Source organism: Buteo buteo, chromosome 19 (genome assembly GCF_964188355.1).
Source record: "Buteo buteo chromosome 19, bButBut1.hap1.1, whole genome shotgun sequence".
Taxonomy (NCBI): Eukaryota; Metazoa; Chordata; class Aves; order Accipitriformes; family Accipitridae; genus Buteo; species Buteo buteo.
This window is the reverse complement of record NC_134189.1, coordinates 25,484,850-25,512,040: the sequence shown is the minus strand read 5'-3', so window position 1 is coordinate 25,512,040 and position 27,191 is coordinate 25,484,850. Positions and strand designations below refer to the sequence as shown.

General features: G+C 41.5%; 1 protein-coding gene across 3 annotated transcripts in view; it reads left to right on the top strand.

The window, feature by feature from the left end:
• BORCS5 (BLOC-1 related complex subunit 5) overlaps nucleotides 1-27,191 on the top strand; it is a 77,715-nt gene that overhangs the window by 10,206 nt on the left and 40,318 nt on the right. Inside the window, exons 2-3 of one of the 3 annotated variants that reach the window (XM_075051753.1) lie at nucleotides 1,233-1,331; nucleotides 14,818-14,999. The exons of 1 other annotated variant lie outside the window; for it this stretch is intronic. In XM_075051753.1, coding sequence (XP_074907854.1) covers nucleotides 14,879-14,999 — 121 coding nt within the window. In that variant the 5' untranslated portion in view covers nucleotides 1,233-1,331; nucleotides 14,818-14,878. The remainder of the gene's footprint in view (nucleotides 1-1,232; nucleotides 1,332-14,817; nucleotides 15,000-27,191) is intronic. One more of the 3 variants, XM_075051754.1, reaches the window with a different exon arrangement.

Below are 27,191 nucleotides of genomic sequence, written 5' to 3'. Positions count from 1 at the left end.
AGCTTGAAAGGATTGTTTATACCTTTATAACTTTTTTGGTAAGGTCACTTTTCAGGCAGGAAAACTACTTGTCAGAAAAGTACTGATGTATTTATCTTTCTGGTATAGCGTGTAGAGGAAGGGTGGGTGTTTAGAGTTTATTGCCTTTAAAGCAATAGATTTCATCACGTCTGACTCCTCAGTATTTTCTGTTGACTGACTTATATCCTCTCTTCTTTCCCTGACCTTGCTGTATGCTGCTACTTCCATTTATTGTTTAGGGAATTTAGCTAATAGCACACGTTAGTGAATTTTGTTCCTATAATTCTCTAAACATTGCGATACTTCAATCCTTTTTAATTCCGCCCCTGTGCCTTACAAGGAGGATCTGCTTTTTGCAACACTTAACAGTGCTGCTGAGGGTATAGGGCTCTAACAGAATTTGCAACATCCAAGTTTGTTGGATGGACCGTATGCTTCATGCTCCTAACAAGGTCTGTGAAAATGAGCATGTTGGGCAGAAAGAAATACCAAGAATGATAATGTGAGTGCGTATCTACCTGGTGTTTGGTTTTTTGTTTTGTTTTGTTTTGTTTTTTTTTAATTGGTTGGGTTTGGTGTTTTTTTGGCTTGTGGACCAGTATTCTGTATTATGGAAAGCTGTCTCTCTGTATTGGTTTCATGACTCAAAAGTAGCTCCTGAAAACAGAACCTAGAAGATGCCTCAGTTTTGAGGAAAGGAGCTTTCCTTTCAAAAGGAAAGTTGGAGGAGAGGAGAGGAGGTTGATGGTGATATCCTATTTCCATGTATTCCTCAGTGGATTGTTGACTATTTGGAGACCTAGTCTGACTCAATTTTATGTGTGGGAGGATTTGAGTCTGTGGTTAGGTATTACCCAAACAATATGCTCAACACAAGCTGGGAGAGTATGAAGGACTGTGGATACTCAGTAGTCTACCTTTTCCCCGCTCCATCCCATATCCTTGCAAGCTGTTCCGCACTGCATGGTATAATTTGTGTATTGGCAGATAAACAGAATGAGTCTGAGTGTATAAACCTAGATGATTAGCCTGGTGTCCCCTTTCCTGGGTGAGTACCCTTGAACTCCAATTTCTGCTGAATCCAATAGCTGTGACTCCTGCCTGGACCTCCTCAGGCACGTATGGCTCCTCCCCACCATCTTGCTGCATGTGAGTAAGCTTTGGTGGTCATCACAAGTTACCTGCAGATTCTCCTTCCTTTACCTTCACAGAGCTTCTGTGACAGAGCTCTCCAGCTGGCCTGTACGGCTCTTGGGGTGCAGCTACCCTTTGGATACATTAGAAGATGTGCTGAGGAAAAATACCACGTGGTAAGGAGTTAACCATGTCCTGGCTTATAGATTTGCCACACATTTTGATGAGGAGTACCCGCATGTTGGCCAGTGTACCTTGAAATCACTATTAACTGGTTAAGGTGAAATGAAAATAATTATTTATAACATCCAAAATATATAGTGTAATTACAAATGTTTACAGAAGGTGTAATCTCTTTATGTCAGGAGGAGATTGGAAATCGGATGCATCCGACTGGTAAGGTATAAGAGCTAGTGTGCTCTACTGGAGTGTCGCTGATCATCTTTCTAGGACAAGGATAAGCATGTGATGGGAAAGCACTTACAGAATGCTTTTTTTGGGGGGTGGGGGGTGGGCTGGGGTGGTCCTTGAAGGACTTCAGGCATCTAAAGCTAGATAGATTTTTTTTTTCTTCTCCTTCACATTTGTGTACTTTTATTCAGCATTATTGTCTTGCTCATAAGTTAAGACTTGCTTGTAAGTCTTGGTTGAGTCTGTGACTGAAGGGCCAGTGAAATTTCTCTTCCTACCTTCCCTGTTTGGTGTGTCTATGGGTACCTTCCTCTGATGTATATCCCTCTGTTGAACCTGATGTTTTGTATCAATGAAAATTGCATGCAAAGAAATGTTCCGGTTAAAAGCGTGTGTAGGTTATATACATACACACTCACACATGCGTGTGTGTATATGTGTATTTATAGAGATAGATAGTTGGAGAGATTACTCATTACAACTCATTACTTATTCCAACAGTGTTATTCAGCGGACTGAAGTCTGTAAAGTAAGTTTCCCTTCTGTAGGCTGGATGGGGTTGGAGAAAGAGTGGGGGACCTAATGGCAGCTGCCTCCTGGTGCCATTACTTTGGTTCTCTCCTCTTTAGCTAGCCACTGTGATACCTACTGCTCCTTTCACTTTGCTGTATTCTTCCAGCCATTAGTATCATGATGTATTTGTGTTTACTGGGTAGTAACTGCTATGTTACATGTTGGACACTTGGATGTAGAGGCACAAGAAGTTTGTGTCTGGGAGGTGTCTGTCATGCTGGGACTGAAACATCTGATGATCAGGGAAGGGATGGGACCTTGGAGTCTGACTGAGTTCCAGAGGGGAACTCTGACACATGGACAGAAAATTGTAGTACCTTTAGTTACTATGGCAATGAGCAATATAGACGTGTTCAGCCAGAGATGCAAAGGAAAAGGCTGGAGGATGCTGCAACAAAATACCTGACTTTTCTTAATGAGAAATGTCTGCTATCTTGGAGGAAAGGATGAATGGTAATTACATATTTGAAATAGCACTTTAATGAGGAATCTCTCTGCTTATAAATACAACAGATTTTTCTGTTACCATCATCAGTGGTTGCTTCAGTTATGAAGAAGTCTTACTTCCCTATCTTCTGGTGTTGAAAATCTAAAATAAAATGTAAGAAGAAAATGAGCTAGACGTGCCAAACGTCACTTTGCCATTACCTCCAGGATGGGTCTGCCATTAGGAATCGGTGAAACTCTCAATAGAAAGCGAGAAGGAAAGAAGTCAGAAATGCTTATGAGCTAGACGTGCCAAACGTCACTTTGCCATTACCTCCAGGATGGGTCTGCCATTAGGAATCGGTGAAACTCTCAATAGAAAGCGAGAAGGAAAGAAGTCAGAAATGCTTCTGAGCTATTAGCTGCATCCCTAAACCTCCCACCTCTGTCCTCAAAAAAAAATTAAAAAAAAACACCCAACAAACAAAAAACCCCAAACCAAACAAAAAAACCCTAACACCAACAACCTGAAAGTATTTTGGCCTGAAGTCCATATTCTAGACTTCATATCTAGTATGTTGCTTGACGTACTTTATTCCAGGTGCCTTCCTAGCAAAGATCAGTGAGCTCTCTACTTCCCAGTGGGCAGGTGGCTGACTGACTGCCAAGTGCACTATGCTGTTTAAACCTCATTGATCCCCAGCGGTGGCAGGACATTTCTTTTAAATACTTTTTTTTTTTCTTCTGCATTGAAAGGCTGAAGATGCACCAACACGCTCATTTGCCAACAGTTTCTTGTTTTTTTTTTTTTTAAATTGTACCTATCGATATATCCCTTAACTTTGAACACTGTTGGCTTTAAAATATTTTATATGTGTGTATGTGTGCATACATACGTGCTATATATAGTATGTATATACTATACCTACAGATGATGTATGTATAATATGTATTTTCTGTACATAGAAACTGTACATGTATAGTTTACTTCTTGTGATGCTGCTTGGCCCCCTGTTAATGTTCTTTTGCTTGACTGGAACGCTTGTGTCTTGCTGCTAGGCCAGTAGCAGTGTTGCAATGCGTTGCTTTTGAAAAACGAATGTTTCTGTTTGATCTTAGGCTTTATAGGTGTTAATAAGTTTATCCAAGTCCAGAAGATTATTTGGATTTAGGCCAATCAGTTTTTTGAGAAAGATTATGATTAACCAAGAGGCACAGTGTAAATTATTACACCGTGAGTCCTAGTTCTTGATTTTTTTTTTTTTTTTTCCTATGGGTGCTGATTCAGTTAAGTAAGCATCAGCAAAGTAAATGATGAGTGGATACTTCTGTATCCACAGCCTGTCTGTAGTTAACTGCACTTACTATAACATCACATAATTCAAAACTCTACCCTTGTCTTTATTTCCCTGCCCAGGCACTGTTAGTAGAATAAAAAGCAGATTCCAGGAAGTTTTATGTGTAGATAATACGCCCCTTTTCTAATTAAGAATTTGACTTACTAAAATTATATAAAGATAAAAAGGTTATTAAGGTAGAAGTGAAAAAACAAGTTTGCTCAATCCCTAAACCTTGTTGTCAAAGCAGTGTGGTGGGATCTTAGCTTAATGATGTTCTCTCTGTGTAATAGTGTAAGATGAGATTGGCAACCAAGCAATAAAGCACAAGTCAGCAAGCTCATTGTTATAAAACCTTGAAATTTTAGAACCAAATTTGATCTGCCTCTATTCCTTTCTTAGAGCAGCTTAACAAAAAGAAAAATAGGAGTTTTGTGGTTTGTTTGGCTTGAACAGTGACATTTGACATACTGAATTTTGTAATATTCCCTCTGTTTTCCAAGTGGAGCTGGTCATGCTACCTCTTGGCTTACTTGTCTGCACCCTTGCATATATAAACCAGAATATGCACAATTGCAGGTTACATGCTGAATCCTGAGGTGCAGATGATCTGCTGGAGATAATGCTTTTTAATTTGCAATAGTAACAAAATTACTAGTAGTAACCTTTAGTAGGAAGTGGAATTGCTGCCTGTTGTAGGTGTGCATAAGCACCACTCTGCCAGTGTGCTGTACAAATCAATGTGGAAGCCTACATCATCCTGAGGTAGTGGTCAGAGAAGGGACTACGTTAGTCAAGGATAAGGGGCCGGAGCAGATGTACATGCAGTAAAGCAATGGTTTGTTTCAGTAACGGATGTTCGGGGTGAAATTGCAACTTTGCCAAAGTTGAAGGCAAAGCTCCTGTCCCAGCAGAGCAAGGATTTTTGTCCCAAAATAGCGTGCATTTCTGTATAGTTTAAGTTCATATGGTAGAGTGCTAAGGTTGATGTTTGAAGTTTGACAGTAATAAACATGTTCTGGAGACAGTGTGGAAAGGTGCCCAGTAAGATTGTTAGACTTGATGCTCCCACCACCCTCCCACCCTTAAGCTAGATCCACAAGGGGCTTGGTTGTTCAGGAGATGGGAACATCCTTAAAGGTTTTTGTGCTTATCTGTCTGTTTATACACTCTGTATTAAATAACCACAAGCTAGAAAGCATTTGTAGCTCAGAAGAAGGGATTGGAGACCAGGATCCTCGCTACTTCCTTCACTCTAGCTCTACCCCTTTCATTTATCCACCTACCTGCTGGTTATTCCTTGGCCACACATACTGAGCTAAGGGGCTCCAGACAGCCTTTGGCATAAGAGAGGTGCTGCTGAGATGCTACTCAGCCTTCATAAAACTGTGGTCATCCTTGGCATACTCTAGCAGGATTTTTAGCACCTGGGGAGATTTTTTTTTTTCATGATGGAAACTCTATCTTCCAGCAATCTTAAGACACTTGAGAAGTTCTAAAGATTGCAGTGCAGTGACGTGAGTGCCTTTTGTGGGCTGTTGTCTTGGATGCTTGTGGAGTTTTTTGTTTGAGGTGTTCTTGTGTGTGTAGAGAGTGTTTGAGTTCCCTGGGTGCTTTTACCTGTGTTGCACATGTCTACTTTCCTCATGTTCCAAAATGTTTACTAACTGTAATTTTGGCACATAATTTCAGAGAAGACACATGATATCATGGCCAAACAGGGCATATGTTCATTAAATGTAAAATGCCCTGCAGTGCAATATCTCCTGTGTTAGAGATTCACTTTGAGCTGATTTGAGGCACTGTATCCAGTATGGTTTTTTTCATATGGTAAAGAGTTGAAGGGCAAAAGTAAATGCACGTGCTGTTAGGAGATGAATTTTTTTATGAGGTTAAGAGCAAACAGTAAAAATACTAGGCTGCTGTTTGAATTCATTTGTGTGGGGTTTTTTTTTCCTTTCAGTAGCTGGTGCATATAGAAATTAACTCTGGAAATGGTAGGTGAGTCTGTTCTAATGCAGTGAAAACTGGGACTCTATGATTGCAGGCTGCAGTCCTCTAATTGATACAGTTGGGATACCCCTTAGAAGTCACTTGTGCAACTTGCACAGACAGAAATATCAGAGTGCAAAGTGCAGTTTGGTGTTGCAGTAGAAGACCTGAGAAGCTCAGTCAATAAAACTGGATTTTTCCACCATGGTGTATCAGCCTGGCAGTGATGTATTCTGCCCAAGGGAAAGGTGTAACAGCGGGTATAGTACTGCCTTTCAACCTGCCTACTGAGCTGCGGCTGGGGAGTCAAGGGGACAGCGTCACAGGCTGCTAGTAAGTTACTCTGCTGTGTAAGAGAAACCTGTGCTTTTCATGCCTCGGAAGTAGCGAAGCACAGCAGCAATCCTTCAGCTCAGTGCTGCAATGTCCTTTCTCTGTTCTCTGATTTGTTGTTCTTTACCCCGTAGTCCTTTGTTGATATGGAGACTTGGGAAGACTGCAGTCTAGGTAACTGCCACAGGGTGTCACTGGAATACAAAAGGAGTAGTAGATGTGATTGAAAAGGGCTGGAAACCTTGCTGAAACAGCGCATTGGAAACTGCTTTCTCTTCAAGCTCTTTTCATGAACATTTGTGTTCTAGTTGCATTCGTTGTACCAAGCGCCCAAGGTCTTGGGTGGCCTTGGTGGCAAGCTGGGTTTGGTACTAGGTGGACCTGTGAGCTGAGCCACGCAGTGCTTAACTGAGAGACGACTACAGCCTGAAACAGTACTGGGTCTGTGAGGAGGAGATGGTGCAGAGATCTTCAGCTGAAAGTCTTTCAGAAGTCTTTATGATCTTGAAAAATAAAAATCTTGTGCACCACTTATTTCCAGTTGTTGATATGAGGGGTTTTCTAAGCATGTATGGTAAGAAAATGAAATATAGATCAGCAGTAATACAGATGGAAGCACATGAGGTTTGGCTCCTGTCCACGGCTATTGATCCTCGCCTCAGTACCCTGTCTGTGACATGGAGTTTAATAGTATTTTCTTGGCAACACTGTTTTGATCATAGGTGTGTTGAAGACTGAGGTGTTCTCATCCAAGATACTGGTGCATAGTAAGTTTTTCCCCAGTGGGCCATTGTGCTTGGAAAAACGTTCATCCAGAACACGGAATGGAACTGGGGAACTGATGTGTCTAGAAAATGATTGCAACACCCTCTCCTTCCCACCAGCCCCAGCCCCAAGATATTCATCTCGATCCAATCTTCTTTCTAGTTCATCACCAGCCCTATAGCACCTAGTGCTGCTGGAGTCCACGACATGGTATGAACTGAGACCCTTTAGCTAGTGGGTGAGGGGATGGAGGTGAAATGAGAAAGGGGGAAAGAGGAAGAAATTGTGCATCTGTTAAGTGATGGCCTAAAATTCCAGACTTTAACACCACCTTCCTAGTCTTTGTATCCTAGTGTATCTCACATAAATGAACACATTTGTTTGTATATGTCTCTTCAGCTTAAAATGCAATGCTTTGCTAATTCCCAAGTTATTTCTTAGGAGAGTGAGCGTGGAAGGGAATGTCATGAACGTGCATCTCTGTTGCCTTGGAAATGTTGTTAAGATACCTTGTCTCCAGTCTATCATGCCAGTAAAAGCCCTTTCACATTGCAAGGGATTTAAGTGGTTCTCTTTTCATTAATGCATTAATGGGAGGTGTGTACCAAAACATCTGGACATCAACTGGGGAGTCAACACCCTTCACTATATGCTGTTCAAACCTTTTCGTGCCTGTGAAGGTGTTGGCACTCACCAGGAACTTGAGGCTATAACCTATTTGCATGTAACCAGTTTTTAAAAATTAAAATGCTAATATAGGCAACCTTAACGCTTGCCCAAACTTGTTTTCAGTGAAACACCATGCAAAATTGCTTGTGCTTGTTCTCCTCCCCCTGATCTCACTGTTCAGATTAGAGATCTCTGGCAAGACATGCCTCTTCAGCACTCGGACTTTGGTATAAAATTACTGGAGTCTGAGTTTCCTCATTTAAAATTCATTGTTTCTGCAAACTCTTTCTAAACTCATATGCCAGCTATGAGGGATGGGAAGCCATGTTTCCAGTTAAACCAGAAGCAGAGTGCTGAGGAAAACCCTTCTCCTGAAGAATCCCTTTCTTTTTCAGATATTACCTGGCTCAGACAAGTGACCATCTCTTCTCTCTAGGTTTTTACTGTGTTATGTCCTTATTGTGGTGGATTTTTTCCTGTGTGTGCGGGCAATCCTTCAAGGACAGGATGCATCTGTGACTGACCCTGCCCGTTGTACCTTGGCATATTGCACTTTCTCTATGCCTGCTGTGTGTAATTGGAAGCTGACCTGGAGTCCACTGTGGATACCACTTGTGGTTGTGGCAGTGTAAATGGGATGTTTCCAAAGTGGAAACTGGAAAGTGTGGTCTTCTTAGGGATCAGGGCTTTGTAAGTCATAGTGATCAAGAGACGTCAAAAAACATCATGACTTTCATCTGGCTGTGTTTTAGTGAGTAACCCTTCGCTTTTAGTTCTTGGTGAGACCAAGATAATGTACTGCAGCACCCTGCTTCTTGGAGCACATATTATCCTGGTGATATATTTCACAAGTTTTAAATAAAATTGCTTATGTTTTAAAATGTTCCTTTCCACACAATACCAACCACAAATAAAACTGCTGGAAAGGCACTGCTGACACTCTTGATGCTGACTGATCTCTCTTTGCAAGGAATGGGTCAGGGATGTTCAGCTGGATGAGGAAGAAGATGGGCAAAAGGTTGGTCAGGGTTTTCTCAATTCTCATTCTTCATAATAGTAGTCTTGGAGGATTTCTGTCAGCTAATCAAAGCCTGAACCTAAAGGGAGGAAAGTTTGATTTTCCTTCTAGTCCTTAGGTCTCAATTTCATCTGACTAAACAGAATTTTTATCTGTAATAGGAAGTGGAAGAGATACTGGAGATGGAACTTCTTCTTAAGTAACACCTCCTGTGAGATTAAATCTTGTTTTTTCTGTGATGTGTGAGTAGCAAAAGCAGATGATTGGCATGGAAGTACATGTTTGTATTTATACATTTGTACAAACAGGATGACTTAGAGTAGAATACTTAACTCTTGCTTTTTGCTGCCTCCCATTGAGGGGTCTTGTCATCAGTTTTAGTATGAACTGAAATTTCAAGTCAATTTGAGTGGTGGCTCAGTTGCTTTCATTGCGATAGTTTGAAATTCTCCACTGTTCTACATTTCCTCAGTTTTCCATCTGATCTATTATATTCTATGGTAGAGAAGGCAGTAAGGAAGCATACATTAGTCATTGAGATGAGAGGCTTTATTTCTTTTCTTGAATATTTGCGCATAGATACTTTTTTTTTTTTTTGGTAACTGAAATCATTCCCAAGCTCTGAATTGTACTTGGATATATGGGTGGCAGAAACAAAACTGCTGTTTTATCAGAGATGAATCTAAACTGCACACAGCTTTGTCGTCTTTGGAGCCAAGAGCCCAGTGGAGCTTTAAAATGGAATTCACTGCACCTCTGCTGTTTGCTAACACAGGGTGGTCCGGAGACTTGAGGTGCCAGCGTGGATTTACTTTGTACAACCTAGCACGTGCGGTGCTGCGGGGCCTTGCTTTGGAGAGGAAGAGGATTTGGCTGTGGCTTCAAGTTCTGTGGGCGATTTGGCGTCTTGCCGCAACCAGGCAACACAGAACTTACAAAAAGTGCAAACCCATGGGGTTTTTGTCCATGTTGTCTTTGACATCTTGTTACCAGGCTTTTTGTTTTAGTAGTAATTTCAGTATCCTATGAATAAGTATCACTGCAGGCAATTGGAATTTTCTTGCTTCATTTCCTAATGAAGGCAACAGGAGATGAAAATCAGACTTTGGTTCACATATTAAATTGGTCTTGAGTTGTAATTGTTTCAAGGGTCCAAATGGCTGGTTTGATGGAATTTATTTATTTACTTATTTATTTTTCCACATTGTGTGTCTAATTAAACCAGCTGTTATTCTGGCTTGGAAAAATTTTGTGCAGATATTATGTGATACTTAAAGCTTCTTATTGGATGACCAACAAAAAGAGAAGATAAAATGTTATATTAATTTATTTCAATCTCTCATAATACCTAGTTGCCAGTGAAGCAGCAGTATATAGGTATGCTGTCTACCTGCTGTCCTGTGTTAGGAGATAAATTTGATGCTTCTGTCTGTCCTTGCTTAGTTGTCAAGTGTTCTGTCTCTAATAGCTGGATATTGGGAACATCTGCTGGCATCTTTGTGAACAACAAAGCTAATGATAGTTATTAGTGAAGTTTTGTGCAAAAATTTGTTTCTTCTGCTATAAGAGAGATTGCTGTTCCCTGTGACCTCATAAGCTGTTGCTGTGCTACTACTTCTAGTAGCGCTGCTACTACTACTATATACCATCTATGTGAAAGACCCTGCTAGTACAAAATTCTCAAATCTGAAGTTAGATTTGTGCTTCAACTAGGTGTTGCTGTTGCTTTTTTTTAAGTTAGGAAGTATAAGGCTCACACAGTCCTGTGTTTAACAATTTCATAGAGACGTAGAGGTGCATTGCTGAGGGGAAGGGGAAGGCATTGACTGTCGCTGCATGTTGAAATGGGCATGTGAAGTATTTCAAAGTCTGTTTGCTAAAAGTTTAGAAAGTTCTGGAGGCTGATGAGGAACTTGATACAAACCTAAGTCTTGGATTCACTAGGCTGTAATTATTACAGCTGTAGTAAATATGGAATTTGATCAGTGCTGAAATGGATGTCATAGCACTTAATGTTTAATGAAGACTAGCATGTTAATAAATTAACATATCAGATGTCAAAGGTGCTGTTGGAAACAAAAATTAACAGACTTGAATTTGCCTGTTTTCATCACTTTTTCTGACGTAAAATGCAGAGGCTGATGAGCTGTCAGTGGTCAAGAATGGATCTGGACTCATTTTGGAAAGTCTGTTTTACGTGCTGCTTCTGTTTTTAAACATACCGATATGCCTGACTTTTGCAGGGTGGAAGGAGACAGGGGCTTTGTTGAACCTGGAAGGCAGAAGTTTTCCGTGATGTTGGCCTTGGGTTTCTCCAAATCAGCTTTCAAATTTATTACCCTCAATAATTTTGTTTTTGAAAGACACTGGTTTTCTCATCTTAAGAAATTTGGACTGAAAGTGTAAAAGCATTTTAAAACCAACCAACCAACACAAAACAAAAAAAAACCAACAAAAAAGCCCCGGCTCTGCTGGTTAAAGCTATTTGCCTGAAGTATGTTTCTCCAGAGGTCCTCTTAAAATTGCATGGCTGTGATAACATCCAACAGGTTAGAAAAGGCGCAGGTCCAAAAGTTGGGTACCATGCAAACGTTGCATGATTTTGTGGATTAATTACTTGGGTACATAAATTATTTCTTTTGTCTAATGATCTGTAGTACATCAACTGATGACTGAGCTGCAGTGGCGTTTCAGACTTCCTGTTCTTTATTTTAAATGCCAAATGCCTTTATTAGTATCTAAATCCAATTACTTTTGTTGTCAATGTTTGCATCTGTATTTGGATGAAAACGTGAAGACTCAACCTAGCTTTTAATGCCAGGCAATGGGACAGATGTGGGAAGAGTAGATTTATTTTTCATGTTATAACTCTTACCTGTGCAAAGAAAATTGTGGTGGTGTGTCTACCTTTGTACCATCTCAGCTTGCAGAAGAAAGCATCTACAAAGGTGCAGGTTAAAGTTTTGATTGCATCAACTATTTAAAATCTAAATTAAAGTAGTTTTCCTGTGCAGTGAATCGACAGGAGTGAGTTAGATATAGAGGCGCTGTACCATGGCAGTAGGACTGATGTGAAGAAGGTTGATCTCTCAATAAAGATACAGAAAACTGGTTGAGTGAGTTGGCTAAAAATGGGCTGTGCTCATGTGTGCCATCACGGTCAATGTGCAACAGGGAAAGATAAGGATAGTGCATACAGGACAAAAGAAAAGGGAGAAATTGTTAAATATTGACAGATCAGGTATACTTTTGGAAAAAGGGGAGAAACGGAGGATGTTTGTTTTCCAATCTCTAATCAGTTAATATTTAACCAGTGGTCACAGGTGACTCATCTCTACTATCTGTTCCTTGTAAATGCAAATTTAAGATGAAAGAAAAATAGGGTGATCAGCATAACCAAGGAATTATCTGGGAAATAAAAAAGGGAAAACGTTTCTGGCAGGCAAGAAACTGAATTGGCTTATCATGGGATCCAGCAGGCACTGGGGCTGGCGTGGGGAGAAGTCCCATGGGTTGTGGAGTGAGGTCACGTCGGGGCCAGCTGAGATCAGCTTTACTAGTTGTGGAGCCGCAGCCTCATGTGGTTGAGTAACGCTGGAGCGTACAGGCTTACGGCTGCGGTTGCTACGTCATTCTCCATAAATCCATCACAGATTTCCATCTGGAAACATCTGGCACCATGCTGGTTGAAACTAGCTGTCCCAGCTAGGTACTTCAGAACTAAGGAGACACTTATCTTGGTGGTTTAAAGGCGAGCATGTTATCAAATTAGGTTCTGGACTCGAAGCGGAGAAGATAATGTGCGCAGGATTTGTTGAGGCGCTCGGGTTTCCCATGAAGGGTCCCGGCTGGGTTGGCCTCTCTGCTTTGCTGACCGCCTTACCCCCTTGGGAGGGCGGCCGTGCAGCGGCTGGGGGGGTGATGCGGTGGCAGGAGCGGAGGTCCGGCGCTCTCAGCTGGACCAGTGGACTTGCACCTCTGTGGCTTTCTGTACAAATATTTGGTATTCCGCTCTTTGATGCCCTGTTTGGTTTAGTGATTTTTTCCAAAAGCAGGGGTGAACAGAACAGGCCAAGCTAGTGATTTGGGGCTTTTTTTTTCCCTAGAAGCAGCAGAATTGATCTTTTCTTTGGAAAGCAGCCATCAGAGGGAACTAAGGTTGAAAAAGATAAAAAGTGCTGAGACTGTTCACAAACATTTTGTTTAGAAACTGTTTTGATGCTGACTATTTTGATGCTTTTGATTCTACCCCTCCCTTATCTTCTTAACTCAAGGGGCTTAACAGGAAAACAGAATCTGTACTACTTCGAATTTTTGACCCTACTGAAGTTTTTCAGAAGGCTGATCACAGACTATACTGTGATAAACCGCCTCTTTATTATCCAGATGGCTAGGCTTATTTTTCTTGCTTGTCAAAATAAGGTATAGTGAAATTGAGATAAGAGCGTATTATTGTATTGTTCGAGCCCTTAATATCAGAAAATAAAATGAAACTTACTATGCAGTTGAAAACCACAGAAGTCTCTCTCCTCTGTCATTTCCCTAGCTTCTAGTCTGTACTACCATACCTTAAATTAAACTTGCAGCATGTGTGAGTTCTTCTCTTTGACTGAAGTCTCAGTGCACGTAAGAACAAAATAAATGTGACCTCTTCTCGAGCGCTTTTCTACTCCTGTGGCCCACCGCACCAGTTACTTCCCCTTTGAAATATTTCCTTCACAAAATGGAGCCACAAATGCACCCTCGCATGAAATAGAAGGGATTTAGGTTGATGGCATTTGGTTTTAAAAAAATAAAAAGAGATGTTCTAGTATGTGAAAGGGGAGGGGGAATTGGCTTTAGCACAGTATTTACTAGTCCCCCAAAGGGTGTTATTCAGTCTCTATAGTCAGCTTAATATGTCAGGCTACAAACCAAGTACATCCTTGGTACTTGTGGATAGCTTATTATAGTAAAAATGAGAATGATTTCACTGTTCTTTCAAAAACATGGTAAAAAGTCTTTGGACCTCAGTGTAATAGTCTTCATGTGAGCATGTGTAATGCCTAGATAACTTTTTTTCCCCAGAACTTTTAATGAAATAGGTAAGTTTCTCCAAAGCATTTGACAAATTAGCATTTTCCATGTGCAAACCTAGTGTGCATATTCATCTGTGTGCTTTGACTGCTCTCACTCAGCAATAATATTTACTTTTAATGGCTCCCCCTCCAAACTTGCTTCACCCTCCTTGTTAATAAGGCAGTTTCTGGAGAGCGTCTGTGGCAGGAGCAGCTCTCCAGGTGTGCTGGGATAGCTTCCTGTGAAGCCACCGAGGAGCAGGTAGGTTGCTCTCTCCCGAGCCACAGTTGCGTGCCTTATGCCATGCTGTTGTGGAGCAAGCACAGCAAAAAACCAAAAGTAGGATGGGGTGGGATGCAATGGAAAAAGGGGCTGGATCCCCTTTTTGAGCACAAGCAAAAGAATCCGTGCCAAAGTCCTAGATGTAATACACCTTCACATACTGGTGTCGGCTATTCTCCAAGTACGTTTCTACTCCCTCTGCATAATGGTAAAATAAGGTAATGTCTCCAGTCACAAACTCGGTGCACCACCTACTCTATTGTCCGTTTAAAACTGTGTCAGTGTAATTTAAGAGAGGGTCAAGAGTTCTGCTGGTGAGAACTTAAGTGCTATTTCATTAAATGTTGGTATTTTGCTCAGAGCTATTGCTATCCCACTTTACATTCTCAGCTGTGGGACATTTTCTCCTGAAATTAAGCCAGGATGTGCTCACTTGCACGGAGCTGTGTGCAAATGCCTTTTTTTCCCTTGGGGCTCAGTTATCAAAGTTTGGAATCCACTGTACCTAACACATATCTAATTTTGTTCCTTTAACACACTAGACTTGTTCCAGCCAAAATGTTGGTCATGAAGCACTGGGATAAGAAAATTTTAAGCTTGAAAGAAAACTTTTTAATTCTTCCACAGGAAATCTAATAAATGACCTTAAAATAGTGCCTTATCTCAACTCTTGTTTGTCTTTTTTTTTTTTTTTTCTTACAAAAGGAATAAACATTCTTTGAGTCCGGAAGGATCAGAGAGCTGAAAGACTCCCATGTTCACATGTGTTCTTTTTCCTTTCTATTTATTTCTTCACAGTGACGTTATAGATCTTGCCTACCTGAAGAGCCTTATCCTTAAAATAATACTTTGCATCAGGATGCATAGGGGTGGAATAACAGCTGCTCCCCGTGGAGCTTCCTGTAGTTCCAGGGACACTCAAAGCCAGGGCTGCTGCCACCCGTCTTCTCCCAGGCTGCTCCTTGGAGGTGCTGGTGCAGGTATTGCTATTGTAAAACAGGTCAGGGAACAGAGATGCAGTATTCTAAAAGTGCTACTTTACACTGGCCTAAAGGCCATAGTTTTGCTGATATTTTGGGTCAAAACAGATAATTTCTTATTAGATTAGGTTCGTTGTTGGGTTTCGGTGGGTTTGTTTTTTTTTTTTTTTGGCTTTGGTTTCAACAATGAGCCTTTGAAACAAGACATGGGACTTCTGATGATGTCATTTTGCTTAATAAAAAAGCAAAAAAGTTAAGTAGCTGTTTTTAGTTTTCATAAATATTTAGCATTAAGTAGAAATGGATCATCAGGACTTCTGCACATTAGAAAAGCAGTAAGACAAGCGAAAATGCCAATATTTTTGGGTTTTTTTGCCTTATTCTTCTTTAACTATATGCCTGATGACACCTATGAAGCAAAACACAGACTCGCTTAATAGGCCCTAATGTTCAAAATGGCCTCAAGCTACACCATAGCAGCTTTTGATTCAGAGTTGAGCCAGGAAGATCTCCTCAGTATTCTTGTCCTTGGAAGGACACTGTTGTGTCTTCTCTAGAAAGACCTCATGGTAGATGATTCCAACAAAGATTGTAAGGTTTTGAAGACATCTGTTGCCTTGAATGTAGGTAGGGGTTAACGAATTGTAAAATGTATGGTTTAGTTCAGGGGGATGTCTTACATTCCCAGTGTCAGTGTAAAAATATTGAGGTGATCTCTTCTGTCCAGGAAGGCATACTGTCCAAAACTAAAAAGGGAGAAAGAATAGTTAGATTGAGTCTTTGCTCTTACAATGTAGAAGGCAGTTAATTGCTGTAGCCCCACAGAGCTCTGCTCTTCTGAGGTGTCATGGAGGAGTTTGGCATGATATTAAATATACTTGCCCTCAGGCATGTTCTTGTTATGTAGTTAATCATGCACACTAAAGGTGATGCTGTAGCTAATGGAATTTATTTTGAAACTTATATGGAGGGGTTTGTGCTTTAACTGCTGTGCCCCCTGCTTTGGGATAATAAACATAGGTTTGTGTTAGAAAGGTGTTCTGTATTGAGAAACATGTTCTTCGGGTGAAATAATTTATAGACCTTTGACATACCTCTGGTTACTGTTCTTATTTTGGGATGTTGGCATCTTAGGGGTGTTTGTGTATGTGTGTGTGTATATATATGTATGTGTGAATATACAGGTACATATATATGTACACACATATGTGTGTATATATACATCCATATTTTTAATGTTTCTGGTAGGTTAGATAAAACACTGCAGGATGCAGAGAAGCAGATAATCTTCCATGCAGTAGAGCAGATGGACAAAGACTCCATAGCTTACCTAGTTCTGGCTGCTTAGATATTAGTAGAGGTAAACCTTGTTGCTAGCTAGACATGTACCTTCCCTGTAGAAGAGATTTTAAAAAGACTTTTGTGTACAAGCTAATATTTTCAAGAGTAATGAGTGATATTGGGATCCTTTGGGTTTTGGATACTTGGTTTTAATAATGTCTTTAAACAGTCCTAAAATAAAGGCCCCTTTCTGCCAGCTGCAGCCCTTTGTGGTATCCTAGTAGTGAAAGCATCTCCGATGTCTCGGGCTGCAGCTCCGTGTGTGCTGTAGGAGCAGATGTGAAGCTTGAAGGGATTTATGCTGCTGGTCATCCTACCAGTAGCATGGATGGTAGGACAGGTCTGCTACACAAGGCAGGCCTGTCTGACCTAGCCTTGCACTCCTGTTAGAGTAGGTCCTGCTCTGTCCCCTCCGTCCATCCGTCCTTCCTCCCACTGCTCCTGACCTGGTGGACCTGCAGTGAACTTGAGCAATGAGAGCAAATAGGTTTGCTCCCGGGCTGGGGAGTTGGGTTGGTTCACAGAGGGGTCTAAGGAGAACCCGTGAGGATGGGACCACCTAGTCAGGAGAGGGGTGCTGTGAGGAAGGAGGACACTTAACTTTTGGTGGCTGTGGACTGTTGGGCTGGCTCAGCTGGTGGTTTTTACTGGCAGGTAAAAATAACTAGGTGACTGTACACTGAAACACATGAAGGGGACCCCTGTGATCTGCTTTGCTGTCTCTGCTTCTGGAAATAGTAAAGTCAAAAAAGGCTGTTTTAAGAACATCTTGAACTACTGTAGCCTTTTATTCAGTGACTATCTGTTCCTTTTTCAGTGTATGTTAAAAACATGGTCACAAAGTTGACTTTTCGCTGTCCCCTGCTTCAAATGCAAATAAATAGTCATTGCATAGTTGTTTTCTGATGTCTTTGAAAGGAAGCTGTTTCTGCAAAGTGGATACAATCTGTTATCTGAGCAGCAGCCCAGCGTGTGGCTGAACTGCTAATCAATTCCTGCGCGGAGAGGATACCTGGAATATAGTTCAGAAAGGTTCTAGGTTCATCATCTCTTAATAGAGGGGTCAGACTGATGCATTAGTTTTTCTTTTTGGCTACATCTAGCAAACTAGCACCTCATGGAGCATTTGGAAAAGTAAAATAAGGAAACACGCTGCTTTTTTTTTTTTCTTCTTAAATGAACATTTGATTCCTATCAAAATGACATTTGTTGCCTTGAAATTGTATAACCCTCTTGTAGTAAAGTGAGGCAGTCGCTGAAGAACTGCAGGTTTAAAGGGTATTTGCTCTGAAAGCTTGCAGAAGGCAAAATTTCTCTGGGCTGTGTGAGCAAAGTGCTTGGCTTGGGCTCTACCTGTAGTATGAGTACCACGGGGATTGTTGTTCACTTCTTATGTGCAGGTTGTACCTAGGGTTTGTGTAGTTCATTTGCCTGTGCTGATGGATGGGAGAACATTAAAATGACGCTGTACACAACTGGAAAACTCTGAATGTGGAGACTGATGGAGAGAGGCTGATGTTCTCTCCAAGGCAAAGTGAGACAGTCTGTTTCCTCAGGGTCAAGTTATGCAATGTAGCTTGAGCTGATGTAATAGCTCCTCCTTTCCAAAAGAGGAGAATACACCTTCTCATGTTCTTCCCCTGCGTGTCGTTCCCCCTCCATTCATCCTCATTGAGTCTGATGTTTATCTGACCCTACGTGAAGCCAGTTTGTCTTGCTAACCTGGCAGAAAACTCTTTCTCTACCAGGTTAATTTTCCACCGTTAATAAGCTGATTTGGTTTACTGCTCTATCAGACAAGTGCTAGGGTTGGTACAAGAGAGAAGGCATAGATGCGGGGCCATCCTTTTCTTATAATGATGAACTACTATAGCTCTTAAGCGAGTTGCTGCTTGATGACCCAGTCCCTTCCCACCTTTCCTTTGTGTTGGCTCCAGCACGTGTTTGGATGATGTGCTGAAACATGTTGGCATCTAAGCTGCCATGAAACCACGGTCTCGAGGTATCATAAAAGAACTTTACCTATTTCACTCTTGGTGAGACTCAGGTTTCACAGAGGACTTTAACTCCCTGCTGGCATTAGCCTGGTAAGCGCATACTGACGTCATGTGGCACATGTGTGTCACGCTGTCTGCCCGCGGATCCTGCTCAGAACTCAGGGTGCATCTGTCCCTTTAGATGAAGTCGTGTGTCCATGTCCGATTGCAGCATTTACTGGGTAAAATCGGTCTAATAGATTGTACTTCTGCCATTTATATTGTCAGTTGCATGTATATCAACCATTTCAGCTCAACTGTTTGATTTTTTTTTTTTCTTTCTGTTCCAGCAAACTACAGTAAGAAATTTGGACCCAACAATAAGTCTCTAGTGGGATAAAATTAGATGATTTTTTTTTTTTGGCCATGACTGCAATTGTTCTGGATATCAAAGACTCTTACTAATTTTTTTTTATTTTTTTTTTAAAGTCATTGAATAGCCTGTTCATTCTTGGCTGTTTTCTTCTATTCCTCCTCCTCTCAAGTGGTTGCACAACTTGACATTAAAATCAATAATTCCTCATTGATGATTGCTGTCAGGCTATGACATCAGGATTTTCTGGAAGTACAAATTCATAGTGCTGATAGCAGACTATATGATTTCATTCTGGAAACTGGCCAGTGCAGTTGGGCTCCCTGATGTACAGGATGCAAGGGAGGAGATGATACAACATTGGTGTGCATATGTGTCTGACACATTTGGTCTGTGTTTTCTATTTTGTTTTCTAGGGACTGCTGTGTTACAAGAGCACATCTTTAATTCAGGTGTGCTCTGATAAAACCAGAACATTTCCTTGTTATTAATTGTTTGAATATTTTGGTGTTCTGATTCAGCTTTCTTGTTTTCTGCCTGTGCATTATTTATTTTTGCCTGGAAGAGTAAATTAATTGCTTAAAAATACTGCTGCAGGGATTAGCCTGCCACAGGCATTCTACTTCTTGCCTTTCCGCAATTCCTGATGGTCTAATATGTGGGTTTCAGAGGCCGGGTGCAGACCTGCGTTGAGGCAGTGCTCTACTCTGAAGCAGATGTGTTCAAAAGGATTATCAGGAACATTCTTCATTTGCACGTGGGTGGAGTGGGCTCAGTGTTCAAGTGAGAAAGACCACAGCAGGCAGCTCCAGAAGTTAGGAATTGCAATTAGATGCTGGAACAGTCGACCACAGGATGCTGACAGGGCCAAGAATTTAACAAGGTTCAAAAAGGAGTTGGATGCTTGCTTAGGGGTTAGGAATACAGGGAGTTGTCAGAATAAATGATTACCAAACGTTTTGGAGGGAGCCTCAAACCTTATGTTTTTGAGTTTGCGCTGGTTTCTAGGTATCAGGCTAGGTTACCCGTTACCCAGCTTCTGCTGATTCTAGGGCTCTTAATATTGTAGGTGAGATGCAGGACTAGTCAGACTTGTAGTTAGCAATCCGCTTCGGCAGTTCTGTGTTCAGAAAATTATGCCTGAGGCTTTTGGGGACCGGGAACATTGCATAGGTAGGTTTGGCTTGCAATGTGGTGTCCTCTTGGTTTCAGACATTTTGGGGGTGAACTGCTTGTGGTAAGGGAAGATACTTGCACCCTCAGCAATAGTCTGATTCCTGTGTGAACTCCCGAAGTGCCTTGGTGAGGAGTAATGTATGTTAGGGGCTGACTTTTAGATAGCGCAAGGCAGTGTCAGGGAGACTCAAACCAGTGAGGCAGAACATGCTCGGCTAATAAAGCTATTAAGTGTATCCCTGAGCTGGGCTGTAGGCTTCCTCCAGACCTAAGCCTGTATCTTTTGCAGGAGACTATATTGGGCTTTGTAGCTGTGCCTGCTTGTTCGACATTGACTTGTACCTCTTCACAAAGCTTTTTATTTTAAAACACGTTTGCCTCACATACGCATTGTACACACCTCAAGCACTGCAGTGGTCTTTGGGGAGTGGCATGAGCACAGCAGGTTTCATCTCCTGATGTTCCAGCTGGCTCACCAAGTTCAGTTTGAGCTTAAAGCTGGTTGAAGGCAGTCTTGTTTTCCCTACTCCCTTGTGTTATCCCTGCCTCTCATGCAGCCAGAGAGCTGAGCCAACTGAAAACTTAACCCTACCCTCTCTAAAAATAACACTAGTTTTTCTCAGTTCCCTGAACTAGCTTTCCACCTAGCTGTAAAAGCGCCAGTGACAATATAAAGGAGAGGTCAGTATAATGTGGCCAGTTGTATATGGGGGTGTAGGGCAGCAGTTTTTCCTTAAATTGGCTTACCCTGTATGCAGAGATACTGTATTTCTTCCTGCAATCCTAAAAACAGATGCAAAGCAGAAACAAGTGGGGGTTTATCCCCCCTTTTTTTAAGAAAAAAAGAAACTTTCAGTCTTGAGGTTAGGCTTCCATGAACTGTCTTAATCTGCTAAGAGTTTATTTATTTATTTTGCTGCCAGTTTTAAGATAAAACTGGTAAAAAAATCCTATGGGTTAATTTCAGTGCTTTTGGATAAAAATGAAAAGGAGAGAATTTTCATCATCTTGCTATGTTTGCTGGACAACAAGGGCAGTGATATTGTCAAGGAATGCTCATTAATGTTCTCTTTCTCTACCAGCAGCGTAATTTCTTGATAGTTAAATGGTAGGGTCTTACACTATGCCTTTACCAGTTTTAAAAATTTTCTTTAGGAAATGATAACAGGATGGATTGTAGTGTACAGAGCACCATGGATGAATGAATGAAACCTTGCAGCATGTGGTCTGATGACTATTGAGAAGTTGGCATTTGTCTGTAGGGAAGGTCACCTTTCTTTTTAATCATTTGGATGACATGAGTGAAAGAGAATGTTACCTTCAATAAAGCATGGTTAATGCCAGGAAATGTAAACTTGTTTACATTGTGATTTTTGTGCTGCAGCCATAGTTGAGAAGTGGCTAGTTTCTCTAGAGCAAGGATTTTCTGCCCTGTGGTATTCTGTGTTTTGAACCTGTCTAGGCATCTGGCAGTGGTCGGGTGAAGGTTAACGTCTGGGATGCAAGCTGCTTGCTGTCTTCCAGGTTCTCTACTGAGATCGCCCCTCTCTCTAATGGGACTCTTACAGTGAAACCTGGAGGACGCACCCTGCTGCAAGCTTAACTTCTCAACCCGGATTCCACCTGGTTAAGCCAGGACAGATTGATTAAAGCATGCAGAGAAATGATGGGGTAGCTATTGCAAAACATACAAAGACTTTCTTTCCTCTTTTCAAAATTTACTGAGACATGACAGTGTTCTGGTCTTAAAATCAGTGGAGCCTGTGAAACATGTTTTATGGTATTGGCCTGGAGGAGAAGCAAGTGTGTTCTTAAAGGCTGAAGGTGGGGAAGTTGGAGATAAATAGCTATGGAGTTTGGCATGCTCTAGGAGGGCAGAGGTTAGGGTAGATGAGGCAAAAGGAGTGGCTTTCTGACCTAGAGCTTGGAATGCTCCTGGTAAAGAGGACCAGAGAGGGGCTTCAGGCCCTTCACTTGGAGGAGGGGAGGGCAAAACTGTTCCTGGTAAAAAGACAGGCTCCGCATGGTTGTTGAAGCCAGTGGGTGCAGGTGGCAGAAGTTGCACGAGTGGGGAGGTCAGTAGCTAGTTCCTGTGTGATCTCGGGGAAGCCTTCCTGTGTACTACAATTCTGGATGGTAGTCATGCATGATTTTTAAGAACTTAGGTGGGCATTACAGGAATTGTAAGTTGAAACACCTGTGTTTACCTTGGTTATCTCTAAGGAAAGACTTGATGCGGATTGAAGTGTTCTGGTTGAATGACAGCTGTCTTTATTAGCCTCAAGCACTGAAGAGTTGCATGCTAACTACAAAAATTGCCATTTAGGAATTTTGCTTTTTAGACAAAAAATCAAAAGGCAAATGAAGGAGTATGGGAAGAACATGTGTTTCCAAGCTCTCTGCAGCCAGCATGTCTAGAAGTACAGGGGATAGTCCTATAACTTTGTAATGCTGTAAGAAAAAATACTGCATGTCGTGAAACTTGCAGTGCAGTTATGGAAGTAGCACTGGGTCTAAACATGTGGGGTGGGTGCGTGCGTACATTCACACATACAACAGTAATTACAATAGCCTAAAATTCATGTCCTGACCACAATGATGTTGCTCCATTTTTCAGTAACTAAGAAAGGAATTTGGCCCAGTGAATGAATTTGAAATGCTCTCAGTTGGCCCGAGTGATCAAGAAGCATTCCTTCATGTTATAAGAAACATGTGCATTTTATGTTCGCAGGCGGTGATTGCCTTATACCAGAATGCAAACGAAGTACTCCTTGCTGCTGCTGCTGCTTCTCCTCTAACTCAGGCTGAACTTGACTAGTTTGCATTAACTAAGTGGGATAAAAGAGGCATAGTGCAAGCACTGAATTAGAGCTGGGTGTAAGTTAAAAGTCCCGTTCTGGTAGTGACTCTTCATAGCTCTCCGTCAAAAGGGTACAGTATGAGCCTACTGCAAAGGAGTAATGCGCAGAGAAGTTTTATAATGTTCTTTAAGAGCAGTAGGGATTACATAAGTACTGTTTACAAGTCATTGTTGCCCTTATGAAGTCTAATTTTTGTCTTTGCCTGTTGCTCAGAATTGCTGAGGGTGGCAGGTGCCACTGGAGACAACCTAGTCCGCTTCCTCTGTTCAAAGCAGGGTCAGCTCGAGTGGGTTGCCCAGGACCCTGTCTGGTTGTGTTTTGAGTATCTCCATGGATGGAGACTCCGCAGCCTGTCTGGGTAACCTGTTCAGTGTTTGATCACCTTCATAGTAAAACAAACAAACAAACAAGAAACCCAAAAACCCCACAACAAACCAAAACCGAAATAAGCTTATGTTTACGTGGAATTTTCAGTATTTCAGTTTGTGTCCGTTACCTCTTGTCCTTTCACTGCATACCCGAGAGAAGTCTGGCTCCCATCAGGTGTTGATCATAGATGGGATTCCTCCCTGAGCCTTCTCTTCTCAAGGCTGAGCAGTCCCAGTTCTCTTAGCCCCTCCTTGTGTGACAGATCTCTAGTCTCTTAATCATCTCTGTGGTCCTTCACATGGACCAGCATGTCCATGTCTCTCGTACTGGGAAGCCCAGCACTGTGCACAGTACTGCAGAGGTGGCTCCTCCAGTGCTGAGCAGAAGGGAAGGATCACCTCCCTTGATCTGCCGGCAACTCTTCCCAGTGGAGCCCGGGATCTGTTGGCTGTCTCTGCTGCAGAGGCATGCTGCTGGCTCACGTTCAACTTGCTGTCTACCAGGACCCACGAGTCCTTCTCTGCAAAGCTGCCTTCTAGCCAGTCAGCCCCCAGTGTGTGTTGGTGCTTGGGGCGATTCCTCCCCAGGTGCAGGGCTCTGCCTTTCTTACTGCTGAACTTCATGAGATTCCCATCAGCACGTGTCTCCAGCCTGTCAAGGTGCCTCTGAATGGCAGCACAACCCTCTGGTGTTATCAGCCGTTCCTCCCAGTTTTGTATAATGTGAAAGTTTGCTGAGGGTGTGCTCCGTCCCATCATCTAGGTCATTAATGAACGTATTAAACAGTATTGGCCCCAGTATGGTTCTCTGGAGTAACACCACTAGTAATTGTCCTCCAGCTGGACTTCATGATACTTATAACCCTTTCAGCCTAGCAGCTCAGCCAGTTTTCAATCCACCTCACTTTCTGCTCATCCAGCCCATTTAGAGGTTGTATTAGGTTAAAATCTGTATCAGTAAATAAGGACTCATCAAACCATTGCTAGTTCAAAAATCCAGATAAATATTGCTGGAAACAGGAGATTAAAAATAAATAGTAATGGAAAAGCAGATAGAGAAGGCTGCAAAAGGATGAAGAGAGGAAAGGAGGTGGATAAGTACAGTTTTGGGTGGAAGGGGAGTTCTGCTAATTAGCTGTGGCTTAGCTTTTCCTTTGTCTATAAGAGACTTTGGAAGTGTGGACTGATTTTTTTTTTTTTTTTTTTTTTTTTTTCTTTTCAGAAAAGTAGGTCAAAATGATAGGAAGGAAAAGTTCACAATCTTCTTTGGAGATCTCAAAAAGTTACTGAAAAAAACTGAGCCTTGCCATGGCTCAGTTTCACAAGGACAACTGGCTGAAATCAATGTACTGGGTTCAAACCCTTCTTGTCCCCATAGGAGAACAACTTTCCTTTGATTATTGTTGATTTATACAAACTTTTCTCTCTTGAGTATGGGAAATGATCCAGTACTTTAATTATTAGGCATTGTGAACCTCAAGGTCATGCGTGTTATGTACACGTTTATCTCAGCTTGTTCTGTTTAAATTGATACTAATTGGTTTTGTTGAAAGCAAAGCTTCTGATAAGATGTCTTGTTATCAGTGTTACTGCTGAGCTAATTAAACCCCTGAGACAGCATTGCTATATGTTTTTTCTTCCTGTCATAAAAAAAAAAAAGTGTTTATTTTGTTCATAGGCATATGAATTCCTGTATTGCAAATATCACCTCTCTTGTTACATAGGGGTTTATCTTACTGGGAGGGCGGCTCTGGCAAATTCTGCAGTCAATCTATCTGTTGAAACAAAACAGCCAGAGACTGCCAGAGAGGTGTTGGTCGGCCAAATGCCACTATAATTAGATGGCTAATTATAGTCAAGGTCGTTTGGGAATTTGTGTCCCTGTCAGTATTTCTGTGGCCAAACATCCCATTTCCAGATACTGGAAATACTCAAATACTTCAAGTATCATAAATTATGATACCCTAAAAAAGAACTCAACACTAAAATGAGCAGAGGTGTGAATATCACCCAGGTTTCCTATGGAGCTACGTCCGTACGTGTCAGCCAACAATAGTTTCACCTTTAGGACAGTAAAGCAACCACCGACGCAGTAGCATCAAATGGATGTCCTTGTATCCCTTCAAAAATATTCGCCCCTTTTCCACCCAAGCTCTGACCACTAAGTTAAGGTATGTTTCAGTGCAAATACTTGTAGTGAGTTTGGTGCTAAAAATGTGCTTCGTGTATTCTGGAAAATCACTCTTTAAATTTTATTTTAAGGCTGGCATGTGTTGTTTCTATTTGTGTAGGTTTTTATGCATGCTTCCCTGGAATGATAATACATGTTCAGTTATAGATTTGTAGTGTTGTTTCTATGTAAATTGTTGGTGCATCTGGCTGGCTGTTCAGTCATGAAAAGTGACAGGATAACCTTGATGGCAGTCTGTTGCAGTAGTGATGTGGCATCTTACTAGGCCTTGAAGGCAAGAGGAGATTTTCTATTCATTTAGATGGCTGTCTTATTACTCTCTCTTTTCAATAAGTAGCACATAGATTAATCTACTCGACCCTTTGTTGCAAAATATGTATTTGCAGGCTAGCTGATGACTATTTTTAAACTACTACTACTATTTTACAGTTTCAAAAGAACTGTTATGTGAAGAGGAAGTAAGACCCTGATCTTCCCAACCATCTTTCTAAAAGATAAGCAACCTTCTCATTGGAAACTGATTTAAAATGTTGCTTAGTGTATTTGAGAGCCTGTATGTTCCTTCCTCATGGTTTGTTTGAGAAGGTACTTCTTGCCTGACCTTGACTATGGTTGTTACTTGTACTCTGCCTGCTTATTTAGGGCATGACATGGTCATGAACTTCAATGGGAGCAGTCAAGGCTTTTAGAAAATGAGGCTATGAGTACAGAACTGTCTTGTTTGTTAACATTTTCTGTCTGAAATAGAAAACAATACTAATAAAGGAAGCATAAAAACAGTGTGAAACTACACAAGGACAGAGTTTGCTGTTATGAAGGAGGATGTTGCAGGTAACCCTGTGGCAGCAGGTATCGCTAACATTTGTGAATTCGCAGGAACGGCTGGATCCAAGTGATATTAGCCACACCACTGAGAATTGGAGAGGTTTAAAAATCGAAGGACAGGTTGACTGACCTGTCTGAACACTGGATTCCTATGATTTGTTTTAAGCCAGGTCATCGCCTTCCCTTTCTTTCTTCTAGAAGACTCCTCTAAGTGATGATGGCAGGGAGTAATTTTCTATGTCGATTTTCCTCAGTACTTCTAATGCTCTAATACAGTTGGTATGTGTTAATGGTAACATTTGAAAGTAATTTTTTTTTCTTCATTTGCTTTCTGAAGAAAATTGACCTTCATTCTGTCACATATAAGCTAAAAAGATGTTGGTTTTATAAGCTGTTCAGAACAGCTGCAACCTTTTCATGAACACCAGAGGAGGTTTTAGGACTATTTTCCTAGAAAAGCAGGAGTCTGTAGGTTGATGCTACCAGAACATCTCCTTCCAATTACAGCAGACTTTTCCGTCTGGAAAACTGTACAAATGGATTTTTCTTTCTCCCCAGTGACCCAAGGAAGAACACAGTAGTGGATGCAAAGTATCCATCGTCCTGTAAGTTGGAAGTTTCTGTACAATGCTTCCTCTTCAGTGGAGTTGTAGACAGGAGCCATCCCAGGCTAAAAGGTGTCTGTTTTCATTCTTTGTTCACTGCTAGACATTTCAGGGCTCTTGAATCTTACTCAACCCTTTTAGTTTTGTAAAAATCTTTTCTCACCCTTGCTTTAATAGATTGCCCATGGATTCCATGTTGCTGGGACAAACAGTAATGCATTTCATTCAGTACTAGTTGCCTGAAAGCACAGGTTGATGTATTTCAGATAAACGTCAGCTTGGGTAAAATGCAAGGGGAGTGCGCGAGGAAAAGGATCCTCTGCTTCCCTTTGCTCCAGAAAGCTGGTGGCTTGTGAGGAGAGGACAGAAAAAGGATGGAGGGGAGAAGAGGAAAACATCTGAGGTGCTTTATCAGATGGGGGTCAGCCCAGAAGCATGAAACAATATAGATGCCAGATTTGAGCAAATATTGCTGA